This window comes from Mauremys mutica, chromosome 2, assembly GCF_020497125.1.
Source record: "Mauremys mutica isolate MM-2020 ecotype Southern chromosome 2, ASM2049712v1, whole genome shotgun sequence".
Taxonomy (NCBI): Eukaryota; Metazoa; Chordata; order Testudines; family Geoemydidae; genus Mauremys; species Mauremys mutica.
Genome location: NC_059073.1, coordinates 71,160,413 through 71,173,667, shown reverse-complemented (window position 1 = coordinate 71,173,667; position 13,255 = coordinate 71,160,413). Strand labels below are relative to the sequence as shown.

The window sequence follows — 13,255 nt, the reverse complement described above, 5'->3', positions numbered from 1 at the left end:
TCTAACACATGGCAGTTTTGATACTGATGAATGCAATCCAGGTGTAAATGAAACTATCTAATTTGTCTTTCATGTACCTAAGAGCCTTACCATAAGTAAAATACACAAGCTGCATTCTGCAGCGTGGTTTAGTGGACTGAGCAAGAGACCAAATTTCAGAAATTACTGAGTTCTAATTCTGGTCCTGTCACGGAGGATATGTTTACACTGCAATAAAACACCAGTGGCTGGCCCGTGTCAGCTGACTCGGGCTTGTGAGGCTCAGATTGCAAGGCTATAAAATTGTAGTGTAGCTGTTTGGGCTCGTGTAGGCCCAGAGTCTGGATTCCAGCCCAAGCCCAAATGACTATGCTGTAATTTTATAGCCTCACATCCCAAGCAAGCAGACATGGGCCAGCGGCAGGTGTTTTATTTCAGTGTTGACATACGCTGACTTTCTGAGTGCTCTTGGCAAGTCACTCGGCCTCCACTGTGTCTCAGTTTCTCCATCTGTAAAATGGGGGGAAATGAATGCTTACTAACCTCACAGGTTATATTGACATATTTGAGGAATACGTGTAAAATGCAAAGCGTATATAAATGTTCAATTATTCAGAACATCCCAGATACATTGAGAAACTGCAGGTGGATCTGTGCCAATTTAACAGCATAGAATATAAATCTGCCCCATTAGTAATGCATTAGATATTAAGTACTGCACAAAGGAGTTGAAATTCAGGACATAAAGTTGCCTGAGAGACCTCTTCTGGGTAGGCTGATGAGAGTATCCTGTATTATATTATTTATACAAAAAGGCTAAGAATGAGGAGATTCTATTCTTCACCTCATTTGTTACAGAAGCTGGAAGGTGTGTAGTGAATGAGGCAGGGGACTGCAGGAAAAGAAAGTATCATCTGCTGGTTCAGGCAGTTGAATACTGCCCTGGAGAACTGGATTCTATCCCTGCCTTTGCCACAGAGTTCCTAACATGATGCTGGGCAAGTCATTTAAACCAAACTTTCACAGGTGGCCACTGTGTTCCTCATTTTCTGGGTACTCAACTTGAGATGCTTCAGCTCTGATTTACTAACTTGCTGAACACTCCTAGCTGGAACTGAGGTTAATGGGAGCTCTGCTCTGGACATGTAAAGCGTTATAACATGCTGAGTACTCTGAAAGATCCGGCTCCACGCTTCTCAAATTGAGCACCCAAAATTGGATGACATTTTTGACAATTTTGGCTTTAAACTCCGTGCTTCAACTTCATCATGAAATGGGGATAAGAATACCACTTCACCTCACCTCACCAGGGTATTGTGAACACCAGTTCATTAATCTTTGTAAAGAACTGAGATGCTGCAGTGACTGCATCGCAGAAAAACCCATGAGGAAATGAACAATTCTGTATTTGGTGCAAGGTTTGGTTGTTGTGCAGTAAATAAAGCGGGGGCAGAGGGGAATAGGGAGGATAAAAAGAAATATTGGATAGTTACCCATTCAGTGAGCACTGTCCATCCTGTACACTGAATGAAGCAGGGGGTCCTGTGGAAAATATAGTATGTGGTCATATAATTAAAGAATGTCTCATAATACATATGCACAAGGGGGCTGAACTAAGGTTACATGGACACCCCTAATTCTGGCATTTCCTATCTTTAGAGTGCTTGACTTTACAACCTTAACATGCTTTTAGCGTAGGGTTTTTTTGGATATCTCTGTGTGTGTGTAATAAATTTATACTTTTCACCTCTTCCCTTTGAGTTTTTCTGTTAAACTTAGAGAGAGAGAGAGAGTTTGCACAAGCGAACTGTATGCTCTTCATGAGGTAAAAATTAGGCCAACCTGAATCTGTCACCTGATCAGCTGCATGCCTCCATTAAAGCAATCTTCATCAAACTTTTGCACAAGTCTAAATGGATAAGCAGAACAAAGTGGCATGCCAGATTTCAGCTTTTTCAGTATAATGGCATTTAAATAAGGGAAGAACCTCACATGAAGCAAATATGTCCCTTACTAAGAAAATAATGTTACAGTATTGTAAAGTAATCACCCCAAACACTGCTCAAGCGTTATTGTAAGGTGTACTGGATCAGTACTGAAGAATTGTGCACTACTTTTGGGGAAGGATCGTAAAGGTAATTTACATGAGGTTTTTGCCATTACTATTACATTCAGATTTTTAGCTTGTCCACTTATTACCTGATACAAAATCCATTGAGTCAATGGAAAGACACTGGATAACTTCGATGGGCTTTGACTCTACCCTGTTGGGAACAATCTGACTCCCATTATATCCAATGGGAATCTTTTCCTTGGCTGTAATAAGAGTTGGATCAATGCCCTTAAAATACTGAGCAGCTTTTAGCCTTTCTTACTGCTGTTATGAAGTAGTGTCTGCACTGTTGTCTTCTAGGTGGATATGTTTGAAATGGAAGCTGTATCTCTTGGAAAACTGCAGAAGGTGCTATTGCACTGTGAGGCCAGTAACAAGGTGCAGTACTGGTACTGTGAGAAAGTAATCATCAGAAAAACTGGGAAGGACTCTGAATATATTTTCAACTGTGAGAGGTAGTATTTACACTACAGCTCTTTTGTTTTTAAACTAGCTTTGTCTTCCCAAATAATCCTTTAAGGCTACATACCCTTTGGATGATACCCATGTGAAACATTTAGCCAACAGATGTGCTCAGTTTGGCTTTTCCAGGACCAGGCAGATAAACTCATATTACTTATCATTCCAGGACTGATTGCTTAATTTAGTGATTGCCAGGTAGTGTGTGCCAAAGACTAACTCCGTACTTCATAATGTTATATGATTGGATTGCACAAGTGTACCTCTGTCACATGTGGAGCAATGCTCTAAGATGGTGGGTGAGAATTTCCCATGGAAGAAGGAAAGATAAATTATACAAACAGGTTTTTAAATTAAAGCCTAATTCTCCAGGGGAAATCCACGAGGAGCACAATCCAGAAGTAGCATTTGTTCTTGCTGAAGAGATGACTGAGATGCCAAAAAGGGGAACGTTTTTCTGGTGGTTACCTAATTTAAGCTATTAAATCAGTATAACCTCCCCCACCCCCCAGCAAGCAGGGATTACACCAGCATAGCTAAAGTCACTTGAGAAATACCACATCATCCAGCCTTTTTACATTTAACAAGAAAAGAAGAGCTGCGGAAACCAAAAACCTGCTCAGGCCCATACGATAATACTTACACTGCAAATTCTCATACATGTGAATAACTTTGTGAGTAGACCCATTGAAATTAGTGGATTGATAGGAGGTAATGTGCCCCAGTGGGCAGGTCTCTGGACTCAGGGTCAGGACACCTAGTTTGTATTACCAGATCTATTGTTGATTTGGTGTAAATTTGGGCCACGTGCTGAAACTCTCTGTGCCCCAGGTTCACTATCTTCAAAATAGGAATAAAAATAGTTACTCACTTTTGTAAAATGTTTTGAGATTAAGGCAACCCTATAAATTGTTATAATTATTTTTATTAATACTGACAAGAGTAGGGATTTCTCATGTGAATAAGGGATGCAGGTTTGGGCACATACTAGATGGTGTTTCATCAATATCTTATACTTGTTCATGAAAAGATACAAACAACTCTCTGACATTAATCAGACAGAACGTTCTATAGAGAAATGAGGCCAGCTGCCTACCTCAAGCAAGAAAGATCAGCTCAGTATCAAATCCGTCCTCCAGTGGGTCACATGGCTCAGACATCATGCATGACAGGGCACTTCCGTGTATTCATTCTGTGATAATTGGCACCTAGGAGGCTGGTCAGCAGAAAATATTCAGGAGCAGAGGCTGTAAAGGTGAAAAAGAAAAAGAATTTATATCATTCCTGGCTTTTGCGACTGCTATAAAAAGAACACTGCTACTGACGAGAGTTTAAAATAGGGCAGCAGGATCACCAAGGGATGGCTTCTTTATTGGCCAAAGAATCTGCAATACAATGCTCTTCTCAAGGAGGGAAAATGCTTTGTTCCTCAGACATGCTTCTGATATGCTTTATTTTCACTGCCTCATAGCTTTATTTTCATTTTATACTGGAAGACTTGATTTTTTTTTTCTGGTTTGTAGTATAAGATACCATATTTCTTAATTCTCTCAGTTAATCTGGGAAATGTCGACATTTTTTCTGACTTAATAGAATCCTGACTTTTGATTTTGCACAGGCAAAATCCAGCCATTTTCATGGATTTCAATTAAAATTTCTGTTTTGGGTTTTTAAAATTATACATCAACATGTTTTCAGCATTTAGGATTACACAATATATCTGTATAACCTGGTTTTAACAGGAGAGCAGCATAAATCAGCCAACAGCCCAGTGTGTGCTGTAGCACTGAAAACTAGAAGGTCAGTTAGTTAATGTATTAAGGTTCTTAGGATCTGGTGCTATGAAATGCCAAGTGCTTCTTTCAAGGTGTAATTGAAGGTGCTCGGCACCTCCTGGGATTGGGCCTGTTAGTGAGCTGGTGGAAAGGTGCCTGCCCTCTGGCCCTGATCTGTGCAACTATGTATGTGCTTGATGTTAAGCACATGCCAAGTGCTTTGCTGATCAGGGCCAGGAAGCTCAGAACCATACAGGATCAAGCCCCAGCAGCCTTACTGTACAGCAATCCATAACTACTGATTAATGAAGTGGCTCTCATGTTGAGATTGCAATAGCCTTACTATGTGGAAGGAAAAAGTTCCTCTAAGGATAATCCAGAAAAGAGAAAAAAGAATAAGGAATCCTTATGGTACTATAGAAACTAACAAATTCATTTGGGCATAAACTTTCATGGGCTAAAATCCACTTCATCAGATGCATGGAGTGAAAAATACAGGAAGCAGAATATATATTTTACAACACGTGAAAAGATGGGAGTTGTCTTACCAAGTGGGGGGTCAGCGCTAACGAGGCCAATTCATTTAAGGTGGAAGTGGCCTATTCTCAACAATTTACAAGAAGGGGTGAATATCAGAGGGAAAATTACTTTTTGTAGTGACCCATCCACTCCCAGTCTTTATTCAGGACTAATTTGATGGTGTCCAGTTTGCAAATTAATTCCAGTTCTGCAGTTTCTCATTGGAGTCTGTTTTTGAAGTTTTTTTGTTAAAGAATTGCCACTTTGAAGCCTGTTAGCCCATGAAAGCTTATGCCCAAATAAATTTGTTAGCCCCTAAGGTGCCACAAGAACTCCTTGTTTTTGCTGATATAGACTAACATGGTTATTACTCTGAAACCAGAGAAGAGAGAGGACATCAGAATGTGAAAACCAGAAAAGCAACACATAAATGAATGAGTGTTTACCACTCTCTGTTTTTAGTCAGCAAGGCATAAAACACATCTTTAGAAAATGGTTATATTCTCCCCTTTTAAATCAAAGCTCCTGTTTTCTGAAAATAAAGAGCTGGCTATTTATCAGGGGGTTAATTGACCTTTTCCCTCAGGTGCCACTGTTAATCATTTCTGGTTATTCTCAGCATCTATTTCTGTTGTTGCAGACCTCACTCCTTTTCTTTGTCAGTTTCATGCTATTCCTTGGTGTGAAATTGACATGTGGTGCTTGGAAACAGATAGAATGAGACATCCAGATGCAGCTCTGATTTTCTGGCGGGTAGAGAAGATTTGAGAAATTGAACATTTTCTCTTGTGCTTTCAGCTGAATCATTTTCATTTCCTATGAGGCAAAGATTGTTTTGCACACACCAAGCAGGCATATACTACCTGATAGGTAGCAGAAGTATGACAGATCTGCTGTCAGAATGTGGGAGGAGGAGAACCCCTGCAGTGAGTGCAGGCATCCTGCATACCTCACAGCTGAGCATCAGAGGGGCTTCCTCTACCCTGACACTTAAGGGAGATTTGACATGTGTTGGGAGGCGTATGCACCTGCAACTTTGTGGATACCACTACTAAATCTCACCTCCCCCCATTTGTAACACTGATGACTTGTCGGTAGCCGGGATCAAACCTGGGATCTTTGGGGCTCAATGCATGAGCCTCTTTAGTATGAGCTAGAACAGCGTTTTACAAACCATGGGTCGCGACCCACTACTGGGTCACGGCATGTAAGGTGCTGGGTCGCCTTGCTCTGGTCAGCACCACCAACCGGGATGTTAAAAGTCCTGTCGGCAGTGCTGCCCAGCTAAGGGAGGCTAGTGCCTACCTTTTCTGACACTGTGCTGTGCCCCCGAAGCAGCCAGCAGTGGCTCCGGCTTCTAGGCAGGGGGGCCACGGGGCTCCGCGTGCTGCCCCAGCCCCGAGCACCAGCTCCGCACGTTCCCGGCCAATGGGAGCTGTAGGGGCAGTGCCTGCTGGCGAGAGTCATGTGGAGCCATTTACGCGCCTCTGACTAGGAGCCACTTGTGCGCCTCTGCCTAGGAGCCAGACCTGCTGCTGGCTGCTTCCAGGGTGCAGTGTGGTCCACAGTGCCAGGACAGGTGCCCCAATCTCCTGCCCCAGCCCTGAGCCCCCCAAACCCAGAACCCCTTCCTGCACCCCAAACCCCTCATCCCCAGCTCCACCCCAGAGCCTGCACTCCCAGCCGAGAACCCTGACCCCCTCCTGCACCCCAACCACCTGCCCCAGCTCAGAGCCCCCTCCCACACCCTGATCCCCTCATTCCTGGCCCCACCCTGCAGCCCTCACCCCCACACCCTAATCCTCTGCCCCAGCCCTGAGCCCCTCCCACACCCCAAACCCCTCCTCCCCAGCTCCGTTGGGTCACGGGCATCAACAATTTTCTTCAACTGGGTCCCCAGAAAAAATGTTTGAAAACCACTGAGCTAGAAGGCACCGGTCTCTTAGCCAAAACTGTAGCAGGTTAATCAGTCTCTGGCTGGTCTAGCTGCCACTAGAGGGAGACAGAGTGCCACACCAAGCAGGCATGGGTTACACAGTGGCAGTGGTGACTGCAGCTCTGAGGCTGGAACAGTGGAGGAATGCAGGCCAGTGGAGGAAGAGTCCATCCCACTTGACTTTTCTGTCACCGCCTGCCCTGTACTTAGATGCCTTGGTGCTGTGCCACTGTGGTTCACACCCAAGATCTCACCCTGGCTCTCACCAGCCTAGTTACTCCTTGCAGGGTGACACCAACACGCTTTCAGTCCCAGGCCTTCCCAAATCCATCCTTCCGAAGTTCTTAATTACCAGACAGTTGGACAAATGCCCTCTGGTTCATCACCCCTCAAGGCATGAACCAGCCCTGCAGACACCAGTTTACTTTGGCACATACATGCCACACAGTTTGCACATGAGAGACTTGTTTGGGGTAAAGCTAAACAAAAGGCTTAAGTAATAGAAAAGCCACAGATTCAAAGATGAAATAGTAAGAGAGAACAAACATATACAAGTGACCCAGAAAAGAAACATAAAGACACAACCCTTTTCTAATACAAGTTATCTATTGCCTTTGAACAGTTTCCCAGCATACCCCTAGCTGTAATAGAATCCAGCATTTCATGGACAGCACTTGCCAAGTCAGAAAACTGTGGAAAAAGCCTTTTACAAGCAGGCTTGTGTCTACTTTTTTTTTTCTCTCAGTCCATGATGACTCATGTTTATTCAGAGTGAAGAAATTCCCTCTTACCTGAGAGCCAGGATGTCTCGACAACTTTCCATTAACTCCATTGTCTTTTCCTGGCTAGACAGTGGGTTGTTGCTTGGAGCCGGTGTCATATAAATCCCTGTCTTGGAAGGTGCCGTCCGGGCTGTGGTGTGTAGTTGAAATTGTAGTACAGGTTATGAGCACAGTTTTCTATATGCATAAATACATAGATTCATAACCATAGTCTGTATACATCTCTCAGAATGACCATCAAGTTCAGAATGTTCCAGGCTTGCATGAAAGGCCTTACTCAATATGCTTACTGTACAATAATACAGTCTGCAATCAGTTGGTTCAACTGCTCATTTGTGGGGTTTAAACCTTCTGTCCTCCCCTTGGGCTGTCTGGACCCTGACTGTTACAGCCATTAATGCAAATGAGGAACAGAGCCAATGCTGTGCCCCAGTGTAAAATGGTTGTATATGAGAGTAGGCTAATGGCCCTCTGTCATCCCCTGATTAGGAGTAAGTAAAGTGAACCAATTCCAGCTCGTTTTCTCTAACTTCTAATATGCACCAACTATCTCTGTGGACACTCCCAGCCTGGGGTGTCATGTCATGGAGCTTTCTATAGGCTGGCTTCTCCAAACGGAACAAATACTGTATGCACTTCTGGCCCAGGGACTGAGAGTTTACCTTAAGTAAAAATAACTCTCTCTTTGAGGAGTAACTATGTTAGAGTTATGGGATAGGCAGTGCTTATCCAAACCCTCTTCAAAATAAGACACCTTTGATTTTGATTCAGCTGTTATAGTTGAGGCTGGATCTTATTTTTTCCACACCAGTTCTCTGCTATCTTGAATGTTGTCTTTAGGCCCCAGTCCTGCAAAGGTGCAGTTTATGTCAGCAAGGGCTCTTAAACCTGCACAGTCCCTTTGTAGCTTCGAGGCCTGAATTTGTACTATGTATCAAACTATACTGCACCTGCTCAAGAGACAATTCCCCTGCTACTACACAGGTTTAACATTCAAAATAATCCTCCAATCATTCAGTTACATGCAATGAAGAACAAATTGATTCCAATCTTCTTTCTTATTTGCTTGCTTATGCTCAGGTGGCTTCCATTTATGTCCCAGGGAATAATTCACTCAGAAATCGAGCTCTACCCTGAAGGTAAGGGTTATTGTTACATTATGGAGATGAAATCAATAATTTGTATGGTTTGCTCAGAATCTTTGTGCTGAATTTATACTTAAAATTTAACCTTAACCCTTTTGCAGCTTTCATAGTTCCATTTCCTAGGCAAGTTTTTATATATTATATTATATTATATTATATTATATTATAATTAGGAGGTGAGAGAGGGAGGATTTGCTTATGCAGGAGCCCAAAGGTTAATATCACGCTATCTTTCCCTCCGCCTTTTCTTAATGTAACCAGCCAGGTCTATTATTAACTGCACTTCATATTTTATTTTTGGCAGAACTGCAAATAAATCGTCAGCTGAAAACGCAAGATGAAGCAAATGGTAAATCCTGCTGCTGCCTTCTGTATTCTAATCAAGAGTGTCTCTGTTTCAGAACTACCTGCCTTGCACATTTTTTGCCTATTTATTTGCTTTTACATTTTTAATTACAATACACAATTAGACTATTGCAGTAAGCCCTGAACTCTTCATTTTGGTTTAAATGATAAATCACTTCAGCGGTGCTATTTGAAAATTCTTTTCCTTATTCTGTCATTTTTCATGCCAATAATTTTGTGGTCTTTCACTGGTTATCTGGGCATTTATAATTTTCCTAGTAATTAATGATAATCCATCTGAATTTTACTTTTTTTAGTTAATCTTTCCATCATGGCTCTGTGGCATCTGTCACCCAAGGCCATGTATAATTAGCTCTTTCCATTAGTTCTCCATTTTCCAATTCTACCTGCAATTTCTTTCTTGCCCAGATTGACTTTTCTGTCCTGATAAAATTACATTACATATATCTGAATAACACACAACTTTCCCCCCCGGCTGTAAGGAATACTTTATGCTGTAGCTTGAGCAACAATTTAGAAGATGTCAGGAAAAAGTTTTAAAATGTGTTCATAATTCACTGTAGCAATCAAGATATCCACTGAGACCCAAGTACCTCTTTTCAAGTGGTGTCCCTGAGGCAAATTGTTAATTATAAAATTTGTATCTATTCTGCAAATTATATTCAAATCCACATTTTACTTGTATAAATTTTATTTTGAATAACAACTACTTTTTCCTTCATCCTTTATTGCCTTTCTCAGAAAGAACATTTTCTTTGCAGTTACCAGGCTCTGTGCTGGGGCTTGCTCGTTAATACTGCCATAGTTCCACCAATCCAGTTCCTAGTCTTTAGTCAGTTTTAGAAGGAACTCTGTCTAGTTCTTCCTGCGTCCACAGAACTAGACACTACATTGTATCAATTCAGCCAAGTGTGTCTGACCATGCAATATAATCACTGCATATAGAAATGGCCACTTAAGTCTAGAAAAATGATGGGGAGTGGGGTTCTAAGTTTATGATGTATTCAGTTCACGTATTTTCAGTGGACATCACAGGCTTGGGCCTGCAAAGAGCACTCTGAGTTTAGCATTTTGACCCTGATCCAGAACCAGAATGAAGCACCAACTTGCTGACTGGTAAAGCTGGTTGATAAAAATCTGAGTACCTTTTCTTTCTGTTGAAACTGATATGTTTTGTGGATACTTATTGGCTTTGATGAAAATATCCTCAGTTCTAGGCTATATGAGAAATGAGCCAATCCTAGAATGCCACTAGCCCAGTGGTTAGAGTACTTACCTGGGACTTGGAAGGCCTAGGTTTAAGTTCTTGATTCAGAGCAGGGACTTGAACCTGGACTCCAACATCCCAAGTTAGACTGGGGACTCTATTCTATTGGATGGTCAATTATTTATACACAATGTAACAGCTCCAACAGGAAATATTGAGAGAGAAACTGACTGATTTTATAGCCCACCCCAGTGGTTAGGGCACTTGCTTCCACTTGGGGATTAGAAAGTCTTGAGATCCTTATCCCATACATACACTCCACTGTATCATTCTCCTTGTCTGTCTTTATTACTGTCTTCTCCACTGCCACACGCTCCTTTTACTTCTGCATCTCTTCTTATACCAAACAACAAATCACATTTCAAAACTTTTAGGAGATCAGTGTAAGGAAGATGGGGGCAAACCAAGACCCCCAACATGCCTTTGGGAAAATTCACACCTGGTTGAGATTAGGATTTGGACTTCAGTGATGGCCTCGTACTGCATAACAGTCCAAATTTAAACCTGAATCCAGATATCCCCATCTTTCGAGAGTTTCAGCTCAGGAGGCACAGCTGAACTTCACGGCGTAGGCCCATTTCTACTTGTAAAAGGTTCTTTTAGGGATGTCTCCTCTGCATTTCCCAAAGCTAGGCAGAATGTCCAGACTTGAGAGCACTAATAATGCTACTCCAAGACTGCATTGCCTACCTTAAGGACACAAATTGAGGATCATAACTGCCCCTCATCTCCCACCTTCCCCAAACCTAAGCACAACAATCTCATACTACCTAAGTAGATTTTAAGAGAAAGTTCTGTACTAACATCATACTAACATGATGAGCAGTCTTTAGAATGTAGGAGGAAAGACTTTTGGGACACTATAATTGAGGCAACATAGAAATCCAGGCAAAAAATATTTTTTTAGCACATTTAAAATTTTGCACCCCAGTGTCTTTCCAGAGAATTTTGGAACTCAGAATTTGAACTGAGGTAGAACATGCTGCATTTTATATCTTGTCAGTAATGTTCTTTATTTGTCATGTTATCTCTTAAGTAACGAGACTCCTTTCTTTGCCAGCCAAATGACCCCAAAGTAACCCGGGCTTTCTGAAAAGTAAAATTACATTGTTGGGGAAATAGAAAAGGCAGATTTTCATTTTTAAAAATAGTCTTATACACCGAGTGTTGGAATAGGGAGTCCTTCAGAATCCCCCTTTTCACCTCTTTAATTCTTCTACCTCCAGTATTTTGGGGATAATCCTTCCTCCAATGGAGGTAAATGTATCTCCTGCCACCTGTAAATGTGGTTCCTTTGCTAGGAAAGTGGGTCTCTAGAAATTGACATGAGGGGGAAATTTTTCAAAGTCACGAAGGGGAGTTAGGCCCAACTCCCATTGCCTTTCAATGGGAAATGGGTCTTTAGCTTCCCTCGTGTGCTTGAAACCCGCCCTGCCCCCGAAACTTGCTATATCATTTTCAGTTGGAACCCAGCTCTTACTGGCATGGAAAACAGGAGATCACACTCCCTATCCCAACTCCTCTCCCAGGTTGCAGTAGAACCATTGCCCAAAATAAAGCATTTCAGTCTGATTCCTGAGTCTTGACTCATGTGGCAATTAACAAACCCAAGGCTTTTTATTAATAAAACTGCAGTGTATACTGTGGCGTTTATCTACAACAAGTCTGTGGGCTAGGATTTTATTTTGCTTTCTCCAAACTGTTTTGCTTTCTCCAAAATGAATTAAAGTCACTAGGTGGAACCTGTTGCACACACATGGCAAAAAGCACAGTAAAAGAAATGGCAGAGAGCTCATGATTCCTGTTCTCAGATGTAGGAGCACAATTTCTCTTTGTGAATTGATCTTCTTAATGAGATTTGTATTAAGCCGATTGCAGATATTTATATAACATGTATGCAGTGTATTGCAGATGAAATGGCATTATAGTATACAGAGATCAGGGATGCCTTATATCAGTGGCTCACAAAGTTTTCTGGATCTTTCCTTTAACATAGAGATCCACTCACAGATGATCTCAATCCCACACTTTCCCTCTTGCAACTAGAGTGCTTGGTTACATGACGCACTAATATTTGGGCAGGGATAAGGAGACAAGATGAGGATAGTTTTGACTTAATTCAAACATTTGTAAAGGTTTTGAAATGTTCTGATACTTTTTGTTCCTATGGAATTTATGGGCAGCAGCCAGGAGGATTGTGATCCAAATCCTGCAGGAAAGGATCCCCCCACATCCATCACAGATGCTTCAGGTGGGAAATTGCCAGAAATCTCAAGAGAGCAGCCAGTTCTCATGAGATTTCCAGCTTAACTTTGCAGACTTGAGGAGAGGCCGAGATAAGCATCTGAGCTGTTGGATCCTTATCCAAGCTGAACCTGAATTTCCAACATTATTTTGCAATTCAGCCAGCATGTCTCTGAACACCATTGCTTCTCAGGTGCACAATAGTTACAGTCCTCTGGGACTTGGTCATGCATGATTTGCAGTAGGCAGCTCCCCAGCCACATAGCAGTTGCTGTGATAAAAGTGTTTCCATTTTATTTTTACTCTGCAGAAGGAGACTGGAAGATTACTGTAGTCACTGGGGACTTCCAAACAGCTGGCACAACAGCAACAGTGTCCCTTTACGCTTATGGAGAAAACAGGTCTTCTGGTCCTATTATTCTGGGATCTGGGAAGCACCAGCTGTTTAATCCCAACAGTGCAGATACATTCAAGGTACAGTTCTGTTTTATATAAACATTGGAGAATTTACTTACAAGACATATTTAAAACGGGTTCACTCAAAAGCGGATAATATTAATAAAGTGGACTCAAGCAATATGTATATAAACTGGTTTTGTTTTTGTTTTGCTGAATTGTTCATGGATGCTGCATGAAAATTCCCTGGCAGAATGGTGGCATTGTATATTTT

General features: G+C 41.9%; 1 protein-coding gene across 1 annotated transcript in view; it reads left to right on the top strand.

The window, feature by feature from the left end:
- RP1 (RP1 axonemal microtubule associated) overlaps positions 1–13,255 on the top strand; it is a 200,837-nt gene that overhangs the window by 129,470 nt on the left and 58,112 nt on the right. Inside the window, exons 23-26 of the mRNA XM_045004065.1 lie at positions 2,393–2,547; positions 8,644–8,702; positions 9,013–9,057; positions 12,896–13,059. Of these exons, the coding sequence (XP_044860000.1) occupies positions 2,393–2,547; positions 8,644–8,702; positions 9,013–9,057; positions 12,896–13,059 (423 nt within the window). The remainder of the gene's footprint in view (positions 1–2,392; positions 2,548–8,643; positions 8,703–9,012; positions 9,058–12,895; positions 13,060–13,255) is intronic.